The sequence below is a fragment of the Rissa tridactyla genome, chromosome 1 (assembly GCF_028500815.1).
Source record: "Rissa tridactyla isolate bRisTri1 chromosome 1, bRisTri1.patW.cur.20221130, whole genome shotgun sequence".
In the NCBI taxonomy this organism is placed as follows: domain Eukaryota; kingdom Metazoa; phylum Chordata; class Aves; order Charadriiformes; family Laridae; genus Rissa; species Rissa tridactyla.
In genome coordinates, this window is record NC_071466.1 from 141,277,004 (window position 1) to 141,292,973 (window position 15,970).

General features: G+C 42.4%; 1 protein-coding gene across 2 annotated transcripts; it reads left to right on the forward strand.

Moving 5' to 3' along the window:
• The first annotated feature begins 2,768 nt into the window (after nucleotides 1-2,768).
• TIGAR (TP53 induced glycolysis regulatory phosphatase) lies at nucleotides 2,769-14,326 on the forward strand. 2 transcript variants are annotated; one of them, XM_054186040.1, is made up of 6 exons: nucleotides 2,769-2,920; nucleotides 4,994-5,031; nucleotides 7,213-7,334; nucleotides 9,714-9,791; nucleotides 12,299-12,409; nucleotides 12,840-14,326. In XM_054186040.1, the coding sequence occupies exons 1-6, from the start codon at nucleotides 2,889-2,891 to the stop codon at nucleotides 13,296-13,298; spliced, it is 840 nt and encodes a 279-aa protein (XP_054042015.1). In that variant the 5' UTR covers nucleotides 2,769-2,888; the 3' UTR covers nucleotides 13,299-14,326. The 2 variants fall into 2 exon arrangements, with proteins under 2 accessions (XP_054042015.1, XP_054042024.1); XM_054186049.1 differs by lacking the exon at nucleotides 9,714-9,791.
• The last annotated feature ends 1,644 nt before the right edge of the window (nucleotides 14,327-15,970 follow it).

Consider the following 15,970-nt stretch of genomic DNA (forward strand, 5'->3'; position numbering starts at 1 on the left):
AAAGAACACTGCCAGGCACAAGAGGAGAGGTAATTTATTGTATCTAGCTCAGATGTCAGCTTTACTCCCGAGTCTGAAAACGTCACTATGATGTAGAGAGTGTGTAGGTGGTAGGTTTGCTTTTCTCTCTCCTTCCAACTCCCCCAGTTCTTCCCTCTGTTATTTCCCAAGTATGATCACAGAATACAATAGAACCATGGAATCATCTAGATTGGAAGGGGCCTTTAAGATCATCGAGTCCAACCATTAACCTAGGCACCCATAATCGTGGCTGCGGAGCAGAAGTGTCCCCTGTCCAACAAATCAATCTGCAACACTCTTAATACGAAGCTCACCCATCCCAGGACTGTGTATCCCAAAATCATATTCCACCAATCTCCCATGTAGATCCCAGGAGCTGAAATTATTTGGGTAGAGAGGACCTGAAGAAGGTGGTCCCATTTTTCAGAAAACACATGGAGGCTCTGGACTTCTGCTGCAGAAGGCCAGCATGGCCCCAGCCGGCTGTGGATGCCGGTGTGGTGGATGTCTGCACCACATGCTGCTTTGCCTTGTAAACTGCTGGTCCGAGGCCGTTGCTTCAGAACAGCTCCCATCTTTGCTGATGATTACTCAGGGGTATTATTTGGCTTCCAAGACTTTTAATTGACTTGTAATTAGTGTACCCAACTATTGATATTACTCTGAGCAAAGTCCCGTTGCCGATTAGTCTTACACAAGTGTAGGGTCCTGCACCTAGGGAGGAATAACCCCATGCATGGGTAGAGGTTAGGGGTTGACCTGCTAGAAAGCAGCCTCTGCAGAAGGGGACCTGTTGAGTCCTGGTGGACAAGTTGACCATGAGGCAGCAATGTGCCCTTGTGACCAAGAAGGGCAATGGCTTCCTGGAATGCATTAAAAAGCGTGGCTGGCAGGTCGAGGGATGCCATCCTCCCCCCCTACTCTGCCCTGGTGAGGCCACTTCTGGAGTACTGTGTCCAGTTCTGGGCCCCCCAGTTCAAGAAAGACAGGGAACTACTGGAAAGAGTCCAGTGGAGGGCTACAAAGACGATCAAGGGAATGGAGCACCTCTCTTATGAGGAAAGGCTGAGAGACCTGTGTCTGTTTAGCCTGGAGAAGAGAAGACTGAGAGGGCACCTCATCAATGCTTATAAATATCTAAAGGACAGCTGTCAGGAGGATGGGGTGAGGCTCTCCTCAGTGGTGCCCAGTGACAGGAGAAGAGGTAAGGGGCACAAATTTGGACATAGGAAGTTCCATCCAAACATGAGGAGGAACTTCTTCACTTTGAGGGTGGCAGAGCACTGGCACAGGCTGCCCAGAGAGGTGGTGAGTCTCCAACTCTGGAGACATTCAAAACCCGCCTGGACATGTTCCTGTGCAACCTGCTCTAGGTGACCCTGCTCTGGCAGGGGGGTTGGACTAGATGATCTCCAGAGGTCCCTTCCAATTCCTAATGTTCTGTGATTCTGTGGTGCTGTGACATAACAAGACTGAACATCATCAAGTATTACGTCTTCTGCAATGTGGTAAACTTACCACATTCTGGTGGTCCCAGAATCATGAGATTATGTGAAAACTAGAGTTTTAAGGTGAAAGCCATCTGATTATAACTGCAAAGTAAGAACATGTGCCTTGAGACCTTAAAAAATGCTTCAGGCTGGACATACCTCCCCTTTAACGTTTAAAAATGAATATTGTAAATAGGCAGTTTTTAAAGGCTGGTTGGTGCACTGCGAACACCAGCAGCCACGGAGACCTACAGTGTGACCCCCCCCCACCCTTCCTTCTACCAAACGCAGACTGAACTTGTGCCTAAATGGATGGGCCTGTTGGAGTGGATCCAGAGGAAGGACACGAAGACGATCTGAGGGCTGGAGCGCCTCTGCTATGAGGACAGGCTAAGAGAGTTGGGGTTGTTCAGCCTGGAGAAGAGAAGGCTCCAGGGAGATCTTACAGCAGCCTTCCAGTACCTAAAGGGGGCCTACAGGAAGGATGGGGAGGGACTCTTTATCAGGGAGTGTAGTGATAGGATGAGGGGTAATAGTTTTAAGTTGGAAAGGCTAGTTTTAGATATCAGGAAGAAATTCTTTACTGTGAGGGTGGTGAGGCACTGGAACAGGTTGCCCAGGGAAGCTGTGGATGCCCCGTCCCTGGAAGTGTTCAAGGCCAGGCTGGATGGGGCTCTGAGCAACCTGGTCTAGTGGGAGGCGTCCTGGAACTAGATGGTCCCTTCCAACTCTAACCATTCTATGATTCTGTGATTCTCTCCCCTCCCATCTCTGGCAAATACGAAGACAGCGAATGCAGGAAAAGGCCACATCCTTGACGAATGCGGGCAAGCCATCCTGCTCCCGAGCGCCGACGCAGCATCCCAGTGAGCCCTCGCAGGGGATGCAACGAAGTTTTTGAGAAACTCCCTGCAGAAAGCGGGTTTTTGCGGCTGCATTGAACAAACAACTTTTTTTTGAGGGGGGGGTGGGTGACACCACCCCGGACCCTTTAGCGCTGAGGGGAACTTCCCGCCAATCCACCCCAGCGACGCTCCCCCGAGCGGGAGTTTTGTCACCCGACGGCCCCGGGACCCCTTTGGCACGGCGCTTCCCCGGCAGCCGCGGGGGAGACGGGAACGGGCCGGGGCGGACCCCAGGGCTGGCCCCGAGGACACGCGCTGCCGCCGCCACCCGTCCCATCCCCCGCCGCCTCCATCGCCTCCTCCTCCTCCTCCCTCCGCCGCGACGGGGCGGGGCCGTGACGTCACAGGCGGGCGCGGGGCGGCCGGGCGCCGCAGTGCGGGCAGGAGGCGCCGGCAGCGGCGGGGTGAGGCCAGACCGGACCGGACCGGGCTGGGCCTTGCGCGCACTTGTGCGTCCTTGTGCGTCCGCGCCATGGTTCGCTTCGGGCTGACCGTCGTCCGGCAGTGAGTACCGTGGCGCTACCCCCCCTCCGCGCCCCCGCCGGTACCGGGCCTTCCCCTCTCTTTCCTCTCCCCCCCGCCCGCGGCCAGTGCCGGGCCGGCCGTGACGTCAGCGGAATTCCCCCCCCCCCGCGGTGGGGCGGTCCGTTAGGTGCGCGCGGCTCCCTCAGGGCTAACGGCCTCCTGTCAGTCAGTCAGGGTCAGGCGCGGTTGGCGCGGGGCGGGGGGGGCGGCAGTTCGCCGTGAGGGAGCCGGCGCGGGATGGTAGAGGGTGATGGCGGGCTGTCCCCGGAGGGAGGCGGGCAGGGGGGCTCCTGGCCCGGGGCGGGGGGCGGTGTGAGGGGAGGCTGTCTGATTACCGCCGCTGGTGTTGGCGGGCCTGGCAAGGCGGGTGAGCCTGTTGTGGTTGACTGTTCGGTCAAGTCAAGCCGTATCGGTATAGTTGGGTGTTGGTGGATGTACGGGGTTATACGCCGCATTAGCAAGCACGGTTTGTGAACTCTTCCGTCGTAAGACCTTTCTGCTGGCAGAAGCTCTGTGGTGGGGCGAAAAGCTTGTTTAAGATCGGTGGTCTAACATTTCTACTGTGTAATGTTAAAGAACTGGCGTTTGTGGCTTGGTTAAAATTGCTAAGGTGAGTTTTTCTCCCAGGCTGCAGTGGATGTTGACAAAGATTTGTCGTTAACTAGACTACATAGATCCAGCTTCCTCTGATTGACAGTAGCTGTTTATTTTTTATGAAAGCTAAACTTTTTTTTCCTCTTTAGCATAATTCAGTTTAATACTAATCAGTGCAACTGGAGCAATGACTTATTTTTTTTTCCTGATTTTCCTTCTGTTAAGAGTTACTCTTGACTTCCCTTAAAGACCTGGATCTGCTGACGTGGTGCTCTAGGTGCAGCCTTACTTTTACATCAGCTAGAAAATGCATGAGCCTGAAACAATTTATTGAACTTGAAATCTTCAGGTGGGACTCTTGCAGGCACTCAGGAAGATCCCGGTTCATTCACCAGCTAATGGATGGGAGTTCATCCATTAGACTGTGCTTACATGTGCTGGGCTACCTTAGCACGACTTGCACATTCTGCTCTTCCCCCACCTCCAACTGATGACCAGCAGGATGGGATTCATCCAGCCTGCTGCATTTTCCTCAAGAGGCTGGAAGTAGCTGTCAGGAAGTGGGTAGAACTTGAGAATTAAATTGTTGCACCCTCTACAGGAAAGAGTTTAAAGTGTACTAAAATACAGTGTTTTCTCTTAAACGTCCTGACCATCTGTGTTCAGTTACCTGTTTGGGGCTCATCTTGAGGATGTCCACCCAGCAGTGTTGATAGCACTCTCTATAAAAACTAACCAGTGCACTTGGCCTTAGTGTCTAAGCACGGGACGTTTTAGTCAGATGAAGAGTCTCAACAAAGTCACCACACTTAACTTTGTTCATGTCAAGTTTAGTTGTTAGATTTTCCCTCCTGAATAAATCTGCGTATGGTTTCAGTTGCTCTTCTCTTGAAATACCATCAGTTATAGTTTTCAAGATAGGACATTTTAATTCCTGAAGAAGGTGATGTTCATTCTAGTAAGCTTTTCTACAGCTCTCCCTTTTTAGTGCTGCGTTACTTCAAGGTGTGCAGCCTGCTCTGCTGATATCTTTGATAATCTCTTGAACTGGCTTCCCTTTAAAGCACATAGGTCCAGTTGGCTAGCATGTGCTTTTCGTAAGAGGACTCCAGAGTCTTCCTGTGTCTTCCCTGTCTCCAGCATGGAGGCGTTGTTGTAATAGATGAATTATAATGCATTTACGATGAATTTAAGAAATTACTTCCCTTCCTTTTATTCCGTGTAGGTTTGTCTTAATAAATATTGGCTGCATGATTGGGTTTGACTCATTGAAATTGGTTTTGGTTTATTATAAAGTCTTCAAATACATCTTTTTGAAAAGAGGCTGTGCTGAACTGTATCTCATTTTTTATATTTAGACTCTGCTGTCTCCTGTTGGTATCTAATATAATAATGTTTCTTAACATTCACTAAAACTATTGTGAGTCAAGAAATTTTTTTGTTTATAATCTCTTTCAGTGGAGAAACAAGATACAACAAAGACAAGATACTGCAAGGTTAGTATCAGTTATCCTATTAGTTTGTTAGAGATGGGAAATTATTCTTCCCTGCTCAACGGAATGTTAGGTATTATTACTGAATAATATTGTAAACCTTAAGAGACTTTATTTGTAAGCCAAGATGTTACCTTGATAGCTTTAGAGAACTACGAAGATTCTAAGTCAGTCTCCACAGAATATCAACAAATAGTGATGGATTTCTGGTATCAACAGGAGTATTAGAAGAGTTCCTTTTTCTGAACAGGGGAAAAAATTTACCTGTAATCAGATAAAGCGATAGCAACACCTGTTATTAAGGATGCCAGAGTGTCCTATAGCACTGTGTTAAATCTCAGTAGTATGAAGCCTGGGAAAAGGGCTTCTGGGACTCAGATGAGAAGTGGGAGCTGCAGCTCAGGTGAAGGACCAGCTGCATGCATGTTTGTACGATGCAGTTGGTAAGGAGCTGCAGAAGGATGAATAAAAGTCATGTTGTAAAGGATGCTATTGCCTTAAGAAGGTAATCTGTCACTTGCAAAAAAAGCGTACAGTAGAGCAAGGAAGAATGAAAAGTAAAGATTATTTAAATTCTTGAATGTTTAATCCCAGCTCTTTCTAGGGAAGCAGCCTTTAGACAAAACATACAAAACCAGACTTCCCTTTAGTGACTGCTAACCTGTACACCTAGAACTGAAAATGAGGCTCACCGCTACAAGGAGCCTAGTGGGGTTGTACTCTGAATAAATAAAATGTATACAGTGCTATGTGCTGTGAGGAAGAATTGTGCTTCCAGATTTTCCTGCCTCTGTTTTGACATTGCAATTTACAGTTCTTGCAACATGGCTTTGTGTTCATAATAAAGCGAATAAAGAATATTCCCCTACTTTATGTTCTTAAAAGTACCAATGATGTCTTTGGAATTCCTTGCCCTCTGTGTCAAATGACATGTAGTACATTCCTCTCCCCTCTCCAGTGTAGAAAGTGAATATTGCCTTGTGTTTGGAAAGGTGTAAGACCTATACGAGTATGGTGGGGTCTGAAGTCTCACATGGCTGAACTGTAGTCAAGGTGCTTAGAACTCAAGTTCTGCACATTTTTTCTGTCTTTTGCTATTGGAAGCATATAATGATTGTGTATTTGCTTGGTGAAAATTGGTTTTTGTCCTTGTTCTGGGACTGATAAGAATAGCACGCTCTCTGCTTTGACTTCCTACAAAAGTAAAATGGGCAATACAGGTGGGGACATAGCAATTTGTTACAGGTTTGTCCCTCTGCCACAGTTCTTGGTTCTCCTACAGACTGTTGGAGCTGTGACAGGAGCACACCTATTTCATTTGAGTTGGGTTACCAAAGTGCTGGTTCACCAGTGCTGTCCTATAGCTCTGTGGCCAGTTAGTTTCACAGGCTACTCTGTCTGAAAACAATTTTTGGAAGGGTTGCTGCCTTTCAGCTAGGTTTGTTCCATCAACGTGCTCGCTATGCAGCTGCACGAGCATTAGCGTCAATGTGCAAGGTGGAGTAGGGGAGAGGAAAAGACCACAACAGATTGTGTTTACATCAACTGTAAAATTCTTGTGAAACCGTGTCTTTGGCAAAGAGCGTGTGCTGCTTTCCACATTACACAGAATCCCTTCTTGTTGCCTCATTTCTTCAAAGCATTGTCAACATTAGGGAATGGGGAGGAGCAGGCATTTTATATTTGTCAGGACTCGACTCTCCCAATATGCATGTTTTTCCCATATATGTTTTTTAGTATCAACAACAGTATCTTAGTTGTATTGTCTTTTTTCTTATTTACAAGCAATAAATATGTTTATAGAGTTTCAGTTGTGAGATTCCTCTTGCAGGAAGCCTACCAGTGAGCATTCGAAAAGGGACAAGTGATTTGGAATGACTGCTCACATTTAGAAAATGTAGGCCTCTGTTTTATGTTTAAATTTGTCATATGTATACATTGGTATAAATATAATCGATAATGATCCTTCTGTCTTCCTAGCCTGTACTCTCTTTTTTTCATACAATCTGTGTGACTGAGTTTAGGGAAGATCGTAAGAACAGTACCGTTTACTAAGGGTTGGTTTTACTGAAGGAGAAGAATTTTTTTATGACTGAGCAGGTTCTTTATTGCTGCCATGTTTGTTCAGCTGCTAAATGGTCTAAAATTTGCATGTCTTAATGTTGATGGGTTTTTATTTTGTAGGTCAAGGAGTAGATGAGCCACTCTCAGCAACTGGTTTCAGACAAGCAGATGCTGCTGGTTTATTTCTCAGTAATGTGAAGTTTACTCACGTCTTTTCAAGTGACCTTCTTCGAGCAAAGCAGGCAAGTGTTTCTTGAGGCAACTGAATGTGAATATTAGCTTTATAATTTGGCATTTATTTGCTATTGATGATGCAAAAATAATACAGTGGCGGAGAGCCAAAAGCTATTTTGATGGACTTAGAACTGCAGTTTAAGTTGTGTAGAATTCAAGAAGGTCTCTGTGAGTAAGGAAATTTAAATGAAAACAGCTCAGTTAGAAAGCAGTGAAGGCCAGCTTGCTTTGCAGGGTGTCATGCAGTATTGTTCTGACGGTTTTGCCATTATTTTATATGCCCATAGGTTCTTGTTAAAGGAGTAATTGGGACTTAGAGGTAACACAGACTGAGGTCAATTTTTCTTTGAAGAAATAAAACAAATTGGCTGTGATGTTCTTGTACTCTCTTACACATTGTGGCAGTATGCTGTGTTTTTTTTGGGAATGCAGGTCATGTAGGCAGGGTCAAATTGTGCTGTGAAGTCAGTAGAAGAATCATTAAATGTGCAGAGAGGCTGGATTTTGGCAGGAACGTAATATCATACCTCTCACCTTGATGCACTATTTTAATAGGTTAATTAAAGAGGAAAAATGTTAATTACTGAGTAGACTTACATGTGATTTTGTGTGCAAGATTACAAAATACTCAAAAAATTAGGGAAATGGAACTTTTAAAAGTAGGGGCATGGATCAGCTGTTCTAGGAAGGTCATGTCTCCTGTGAAAGCCCTGTTCTTAATTTTCTCTTCTGTTACTGATGCTCTGATTTCAGGAGATATGTAGACTGCATGTAATTGAAACTACTAAGTGATTCTTGATAGCCCTGGTGGTTGCTTGCTTTTTGTTCTGTTGTCTGTGAAGCCTTGCTGTAAACCAGATCAACAAAATCTGGCATAAATTCCCTTTTTCTCTTAAAGCATAAATCATCAACATTGCTCATCAGTCTTGCAGCACATTTCCATAAACTATTTTAGCAGCAATACTTAAGCAGAAAACAAACTGGAGAGGGAGGGAGGAGTGCAATAATTATATATTTTTTAAATGCATAGTAACTGCCTGACAAGTCACTTCCTTTAAGTGTGTGAATGGCAGTGATTACCTTTAAAAACAATAGTGCTTTATAATGTTTATAAGACTGACTGTGCTCCCTGCCCGCCTTAGGGGAATTGTTTTTGAACGCTCAGACACTTGAGAGTGAGGTTGGTAATTTTTTTTCCTTATATGAGAGCCAGCCTTTTCCATGAGAAGCATTTGCACACTTGTAATGTAGAAGACAGACCTGCATTTGTCCTTTGCATAAAGGAAGTATGTTTTGCCATTTGTTTGACAAGGTATCCAGACTTTGTGGAAGCTTTTCCAAAGGTGTAAAGCTGCAGTTTCCATTTGCTTGGAACTCCCTTTTTTGGCAGCTGCAAATCTTATGAAGAAGTATCCTTTACTATACTGTCAACTTCATAGCTCAAGTATGAGAGGAATGTACAAGTTCCCTTGCAAAAGACGAAAAAAATGGATTTTAGAGAAACTGTTAGTGGTAAAGTTTAGTTTTCCATGCAGTGTCTCCTGCCTCAGCTGTAGTCACGGTGTGTACTGGTTACTGGAACCAGGACTCCAGTGGGTCCTGGCTACCGCCCGTGGCTGACAGCTGAACATTCAAACCTGAACAGGATAAGAGGAAAAAAAGGGTGTGTGCAAAGAGAATTGTACTAGCTGGGCAGGAAACCCTTTGGGTTTTCTCTGTCTTTTGGCCGTGCTATCAAAAGGCAGGTGAATACAATAAGCTAGATTTCCCCCCTGCCTTGCACGTGTATCATCCAGTGCATTTCTCCCTTAGAGCATCGAGGCTGACACTTCAGTATGGTGCAAGCAAACACCCTCCTGCCTCTTAACTGCTTCAAGAATATTTGATTTCTGAGGTGCATTAGGTAGCTACTTGCCAGAAAGTAATTTCATTTGTTAGATGCCATGTTTTCATAGTCGAATTAACTGATCAGTTTTTAGGTACGTACTGCTTGTGAGTCTGACACATGTACTACATGTAAAGAATACATCGGCATGATTGCGTTGGGAGTGGTGGTATACTCAAGAAGATGTTACTTTTATTCTGGTAAATCCTGCTGCTGCTTTGCTACTTGCTGCCCACCTTTCATCGGTGCTAAGTGTCTTCAACTGTTCTAAAATTTGAATTGTGAAAGAACTTTGAGAAGATTGCAGCTTTTCTGCCTTTTATGGCCTGGCAAAGGCCGTATATCCAATTCTGATAGACACTACCAGCTGAAAGACTTTATCTTCTTTGTTTGGGCAGTTGGGTGCTACTAATGTGATTCACACTGGCTGTGGTGTTGTAAGATGGTCTAGCTATCCCATGAGAAAACAGCTCATTGATGTGACTGTATATTCACTTTTTAGACTGCTGCCACAATTCTAGGAAAAAATAAGTTTTGCAAAGGTTTGGAAATCAAGTGTGATGCAAGACTTCGAGAGAGAGTAAGTGCTGAAAGAGTTTGTTTTAATATTGAACACAGAACAATTTGAAAATGTAACTTACTGCTGATGGATATCTTGGCTTATTAAATGGTAGATTTGACAGTGGAGAGCGCTATTTGATGTATTTTTAATCACTGAAAACTGAACTCTTCGTACCAGGTACTATAAATTGTTTGCAGAATTGTGAAGCAAAGCCAAAATTTAGTGATTAGTGCTGTAACCGTGATGCTCTGATGATTTAAGTGAGCTAAGATTTACACATGGAGGGAATTATCTTAAATGTAATAAAAAGCTTATCTCTGTTTTCTAACCCCATCTGTAAAGTGTTAAAGGTACTTCCTCTGCCTACCTTCTCTAGCCTGATGGCACCACTCAATGTTGGCTTTTTAGCTGTTTATACCTTTTCATTTGCACGAAGACTACTGGAAGGCTTTTTGCTGCTGATGGAACAATCTGCTTTCGTGATTAGCCTCTCTGCCTGACAACAAGTATAATTGTACCTCCTATCTGTTCTTAAGTATGTCTTGATCAGAATAAACTTGGATGCTGGCTGTTTCTGCTAATATGAATCTACCTTCAGATGCTACCACTGAGACTCTCAGCTGAATTTTAAATAAGGAAATGCTACAAAACCAAAAATGGGATGGCATATTGCCAGCAGGCAAATAAGTGTTTAAGGAGCAGAACATGATTGTAGCATTTCCTGTTTGGATTGCGTTTTTCTGTGAGAAATTCCAGTTCTTCCCTTGAAACCATCAAATTAAATGTCTCCCAGTTTCTTTAGTTGCTTTACTACCTGACGTTTTTGAAAATGTTATGGGTCGTGATACAGAATTTTAGAAAGAATACTCTCAAGTCTCTCTTATATCTTTTTCCCCTTTCATGGCATTTGTATGGATGTATAGAAATGCCAGTACAGTGTCTGCAGTCCACAGGTTGTAAGTCACTACTCTGGATAACTGGAGTTAAGTTTGAATTACATGAAAAGAAGCAGAGTCCTTTAAAAGAACATATGTCATTGACCCTGTTAAGAAAGTTTTATTCTCTCATGCCTTGCTTTTGTGAGAGAAGTCTAGAAAAATATTTAAGATTAGGATTTCATTTTCAGCAGCTTCAGAGCATTTATTTCTTCATGTCTTTCTTACTGTTCCTAAATAGCCAATCTTTTGCTTTAGAGAAAGGGATTGAGAGGCTGAAATAAATGTGTTTCAGTACATTTAAATTCTGAAGACTGGTTAATTAATTATTATGGCAGCTAATTGCATATCCACAGCAAGTGGATAGTGACATAGAAGTAAAAAAAACAACTTACTAATGAGTATGTGTCTGTATCCTAGTCATCAACATCTGGATTTCTGCAATGTGTGTAACTGAGTGTTTTGACAGTATAGCATTAGCTCTTACTTTCTCAAAGTGCTCATGGTAACTGCAGCATTTTCACTGTCTTTGGACGTGCCAAGGGAAGACCAAAGCTTTCCGCTTGAATATATTTTTCATCTGTTAGTGGTAGTGGAGTATTAGTCTTCAGAGGGAGAAGTATTAATCTGTTTTACCGTTATTAGAGTTCTTAGGTTGTTGTTAGATCTTCAAGGTCAAAAATGGTAATGCACATCCAAGTATACCTACCTTGTAAGATACATTACAGATGATAAATATTATGTTTTGTAATGGAACTTCTAGTGATCCAGAATAACTAGCTGGTATATATGAGTTCTTACTACTGTTTCTCGGTGGGCCTTGCCCAGGTCTCAGGAATAAGCATGTAATTGAAGATAGGTAATTGCATGTTCTCTGCGTCTATTAGCATATGTTTTCGAGATCTTTTTTGCTTTCTTTGTTTTCTGAAAACACTTTCCACAACAGTAATGTATGTCCTGAAGAAATAGGGGGAGGCCTTATAGTTTATTTTTAACAGGTGGACTATTTTTTTGTCTTTTTCATAAATTCTGATATTTAAAATGGACTCCTCTGTTGTGGAGATTTCGGAGTTCTGTAGAGAAAGTACTTGTTTCTCACTTGTGAAAGATAATTCCCTGTAGTCTTTCTGCAAGTGAAAAATAAATGTAGTTTATCCTTGTGTGAAGAGCTGCATACAGAGGTGTTTGCAATGTAACCCCGGTTACAAAGACACTTGAATTTTGTATGCTGATAATGAGTGTCATAATGTAGAAAAAAATCTCAAGGCAAATATCAGGCTGAAGGTAACATTTTGAATGTTAATACTTTAAATGAGGTGCTGCTCTTAATTTATTTCTCTACCCAGCATATATATATATATGTGTGTGTGTATATATATATATACACACACACATGCTTTTAACTTAAATGGCAGATATCAAGATATCTCCTCCCCCAGTATTGGGATAAAAAGCAAAAGGTAGTTAAGGCTGCACGTTACGCTTGAGAATCCAAGAAAACAAAGCTGTTAAGAGATGTTTGCATTGGAAGCGGTACTGGAGACTTGATATATCTTGCTAAACCCACTCTTTTTAACTTGCCTCTTATAGAAATACGGCGTTGCAGAAGGAAGGCCTTTGACTGACCTCAAGGCTATGGCAAAGGCTGCTGGAGAGCAGTGTCCGTCATTCACGCCTTCTGGAGGAGAAACACTGGATGAAGTATGGTATTTATTTATTTGTGCTTTAGTTTCTAGGCTGTTTCATCAGTGCAGATGCAGCTACTGCATACTTAGGAACGTCCTATTGAGAGCTTAGTCCAGCCAAAGATAGTTACTTTCCAAGCTAAAAACACTACTTGACCTGATTGCAGCGGCTGTCAAGTAGGGAATCTCTTTAGAACTAAAATACCGATTCAGAGATTGACTCCTCGTGAAGCTCTGTTTTGCAGAAGAATGATGGCAGTTATTCTCAACCTTGGCTTTGGAGGGCAGAGGAGTTAGTGCAGCACTTGGTAGCTTAACCGTTGATTTCTGAGACTTATCTGTGGATAAATGTTCGTCTCTTAACTGAAGTAGTTAATATCTCAGATTTCTGAAAGCCAAAGGCTCATGCATTCTTCACAATGTACTCTTCTGACCTTTCTCTTTAGGTAAGAGAACGTGCAAAGGATTTTTTTGAATTTCTGTGTCAGCTAGCTGTTGAATTGGAACAGAAAGGACAAGACATGCACGGTGCAGCAAGCAGAAGCTCAGGAACATCTGCAGAACAGTTCGTTTTCCCTTGGACAAACCACTGCAGTGAAGCAGAACTTAGCTCTGATAACGGTGGAGCTTCTAAAATATTAGATGCCAATATATTAGTGGTGAGTCATGGAGCCTACATGAGGAACTGGATTGGTTATTTTGTTTCAGATCTGAACTGTACTTTACCAACAAATTTAACAAAGTCTCAGCTGTCTTCTGTCAGTCCCAATACAGGAGTTAGTCACTTCATTATAAAACTTGAAAATGGAAATTTGTTAAAACCTGAAATCACATGTGTTTGTCTTAATCAAGACTCTCACTTAGTGGATGTGGGAGCTGAATGTGTAGCTCCAAAAGTCTTTTAAGAGTCTTTATAGGGGAAGTGGGTTTAGATGATCATTATACTAAGCTTGGGAAGGGTATCTGTAGTAATTACTGAGATTGACTGGAGTTATTGACACTGAACTGCAAAACTGAAGACATGCAACCACTTACTGTCTTAACACAATTTGCATGGGCCTAGTGCCAGATAAAAGTTGGCGCTAAAGAAATAACACAAATGTTCTTTATGAACACAAACGTAATATTTCCAGTCACTTGCATATCTGCTCCTAGAGTGCATATTTTTAAAAACTTCTTTTCATTATCCCATAATTATTTTGGTTATATCCAGGTAAAAGAGTTGAGGAGGGGAGAGGAACAGTACCTCAAAGATGAGCTATACTGTATTCTTGTTTTATTACAAAATGCTATATTGTAATCTTAAACATATATGTTGTTTTAAAATAACTTTTTTGAATGCAATAGTATAACCTAAAAAGGAGCCTTGCCTAGTGGAAAAGATTTGGTACAGAGTCAGGGGATGCGTTCCTGGCTCTGATACTAAATAGCTGTGGGACGCTGGGCAAATCTCTTTTCCATTTGTAAAATGGGGATGATGATAAACCTACCTCGCAGGAGTGTTTTGTAAGAAATTGTTAGTGTTGTTGAGACCTCTCTTGAAGAGCACTGTACACAAACATAAAGTATTTATTTTTAACTGTAAGCAGGATGAGGAACCTCATGTGCACATAGTTGAAATAATGGTCTCTCTTCTGTAAAGGAACCTTATCGATAGGGTGAGCTGTACCCAACTAGAATCCTGTTGTCAATTGCAGTCGTACACTTGATGGATGAGTATTTTTGCCTACAATTAGGCGGGTTGATTGCCTGATGATTGCTTATAGTTGCTGCTCTTACTGCATTCTTTCCCCACTGGGGTGTTTGTAGTGTTAATGTGTAAGCTTACTTGATTTATGTTATTTATGATATCCATACACTTTTTCTTTTTTTTGCATATTTTAAGCCTGTTTAAAAAAAGAATTTTAAAAAAATTAAAGGCTCCTGAATAGAACTCCATTTCATCTGTTTTTCTTTTGAGGGAAAAATCTTCGGTAATATTACTCCACAAAGGTTTGCTCAGATCATATAGCTTCCTTTTTTTTTTTTTTTTTTTTTTCTGAAATACCCCACGCTGTTCTTTTACGGTGAAAAAGAGCCCTTTTAAGGGCTAATGGATCAGTGCTATCCTGACTCTTACCTGGAAGAACCACTGATCTTAAAATGTTAAGGACATACTTAAATGGCTTGCGACTGCACAAAATTAACTGTTTGACTGAAGTTTTCATTCTTTGTAATTTTTAAAAATGCTCTGTCCTGTGTACTTCAAACTACTTGGCTTCTTTATCTTGAAGCAGAGACTTGAGTTTTGAGGAGGAAAAAGAGGTTGCTGTTGTTTCCTTCAACAGGTGGGTACCTGTACTTAACTGCGGCCCTACTGAAAAACGGCAGCAGAATTATTTGGGCTGACTCAGGTGACTGTGCTTTGCCTCTTTCATTCCGTGACTCATTCCGTAGGAAAGTTCTCTTTGATTCCTACCTGAACACAGAATGGGGGTCTGCTTCCTTTCTCTGTGCTGCTCGTCCAATACCAATGCCGCTAAAATGTAAGGATGAAGTGGGAGCGTTCAGGCCTGTGGTGGCCAGAGGTAGGCTTCTAAGGTAGTGTTCTCCAGGACTTGGAAATTAACCTAAGGCTTTTTACCTGCAGCGCGGCGTCTTTATCTGGCAAATAACTGTGAAACCAGCTGCTGCTGTGTCTGAAAACCAGGCCACAGAGAAGAAAGCAGCTTTCCTGATGTGTAAATATAAAGATGGATGCTAGTAACTGGTGCCAGCAAAGGCTGGTCTTTCAACCTCTTAACACGTCACATAATGTGAAGGACTGGACGCCCTTACGTTGGGTTGGCAAATTTAAATTGGAGTTTTATACTGAACTTCTGCATCAATAGGCTAAACTTGTTACGTATTGATCAGTTGGCTTCCTTTCACTTCTTTACAGATACAGAGGAAAGCTGCTTCCTTACGGCTCCTCTTTCCCCGTATGAGGCAGTTCATAAATGTACATGTGTATCTGGGCAAAGTCTTGCAACTCGGCATTTTCCAGCAAACATGAAATCTTCATAATAGAGAATCCTGGGGAATTTAAGATTACTCAATAACGTAAAAACAAGCTTTGGTCAAAATGGCTCTATTTCAAGTTTAATTTTATATTAACAGCCTTTGTTCAAAACAAAGGTATTCTTAAGCAAAGTGTTTCAGTGTTACTCAGAAGTAAAAATTAAAAAAAAACCCAAACGTTAAAATGTTTAGAAAATGGGTAAATTTGTTTTTTTTGGAGAAAGCCAGCCAAGTGGAAAAAACCTTAGTAGCCAACCATTATTGACATTATGCATGATTATCACCCAAACAGTAAGTTTGTGTTTGTGAAATTGAAAAGGGTCAATTTCAAATAAAAAGTACAGACATGACAGCAGTACCTTGAGGAGCTACACAAGACTTTTATTTTAAAAGTGTCCATAGATTTTTATTTTTCACAAATAAAATAATTCATTCTTAATATAGTAAAGGAAATAAGTTGTGTACACAGGAAGGAAAAATGGGAATGCACAGACTCCTTGAGCCTCTCGTAAAATGCATCTTCCTAGAGCACTCCTGA

Bases quoted from the DNA above. Each gene is read 5' to 3' on its own strand.
- TIGAR (XM_054186040.1), top strand. From the start codon at position 2,889: ATGGTTCGCTTCGGGCTGACCGTCGTCCGGCA. The intron at 2,921-4,993 runs GTGAGTACCGTG...AATCTCTTTCAG, and splicing joins GGGCTGACCGTCGTCCGGCA to TGGAGAAACAAGATACAACA. The intron at 12,410-12,839 runs GTATGGTATTTA...CTTTCTCTTTAG, and splicing joins GAGGAGAAACACTGGATGAA to GTAAGAGAACGTGCAAAGGA.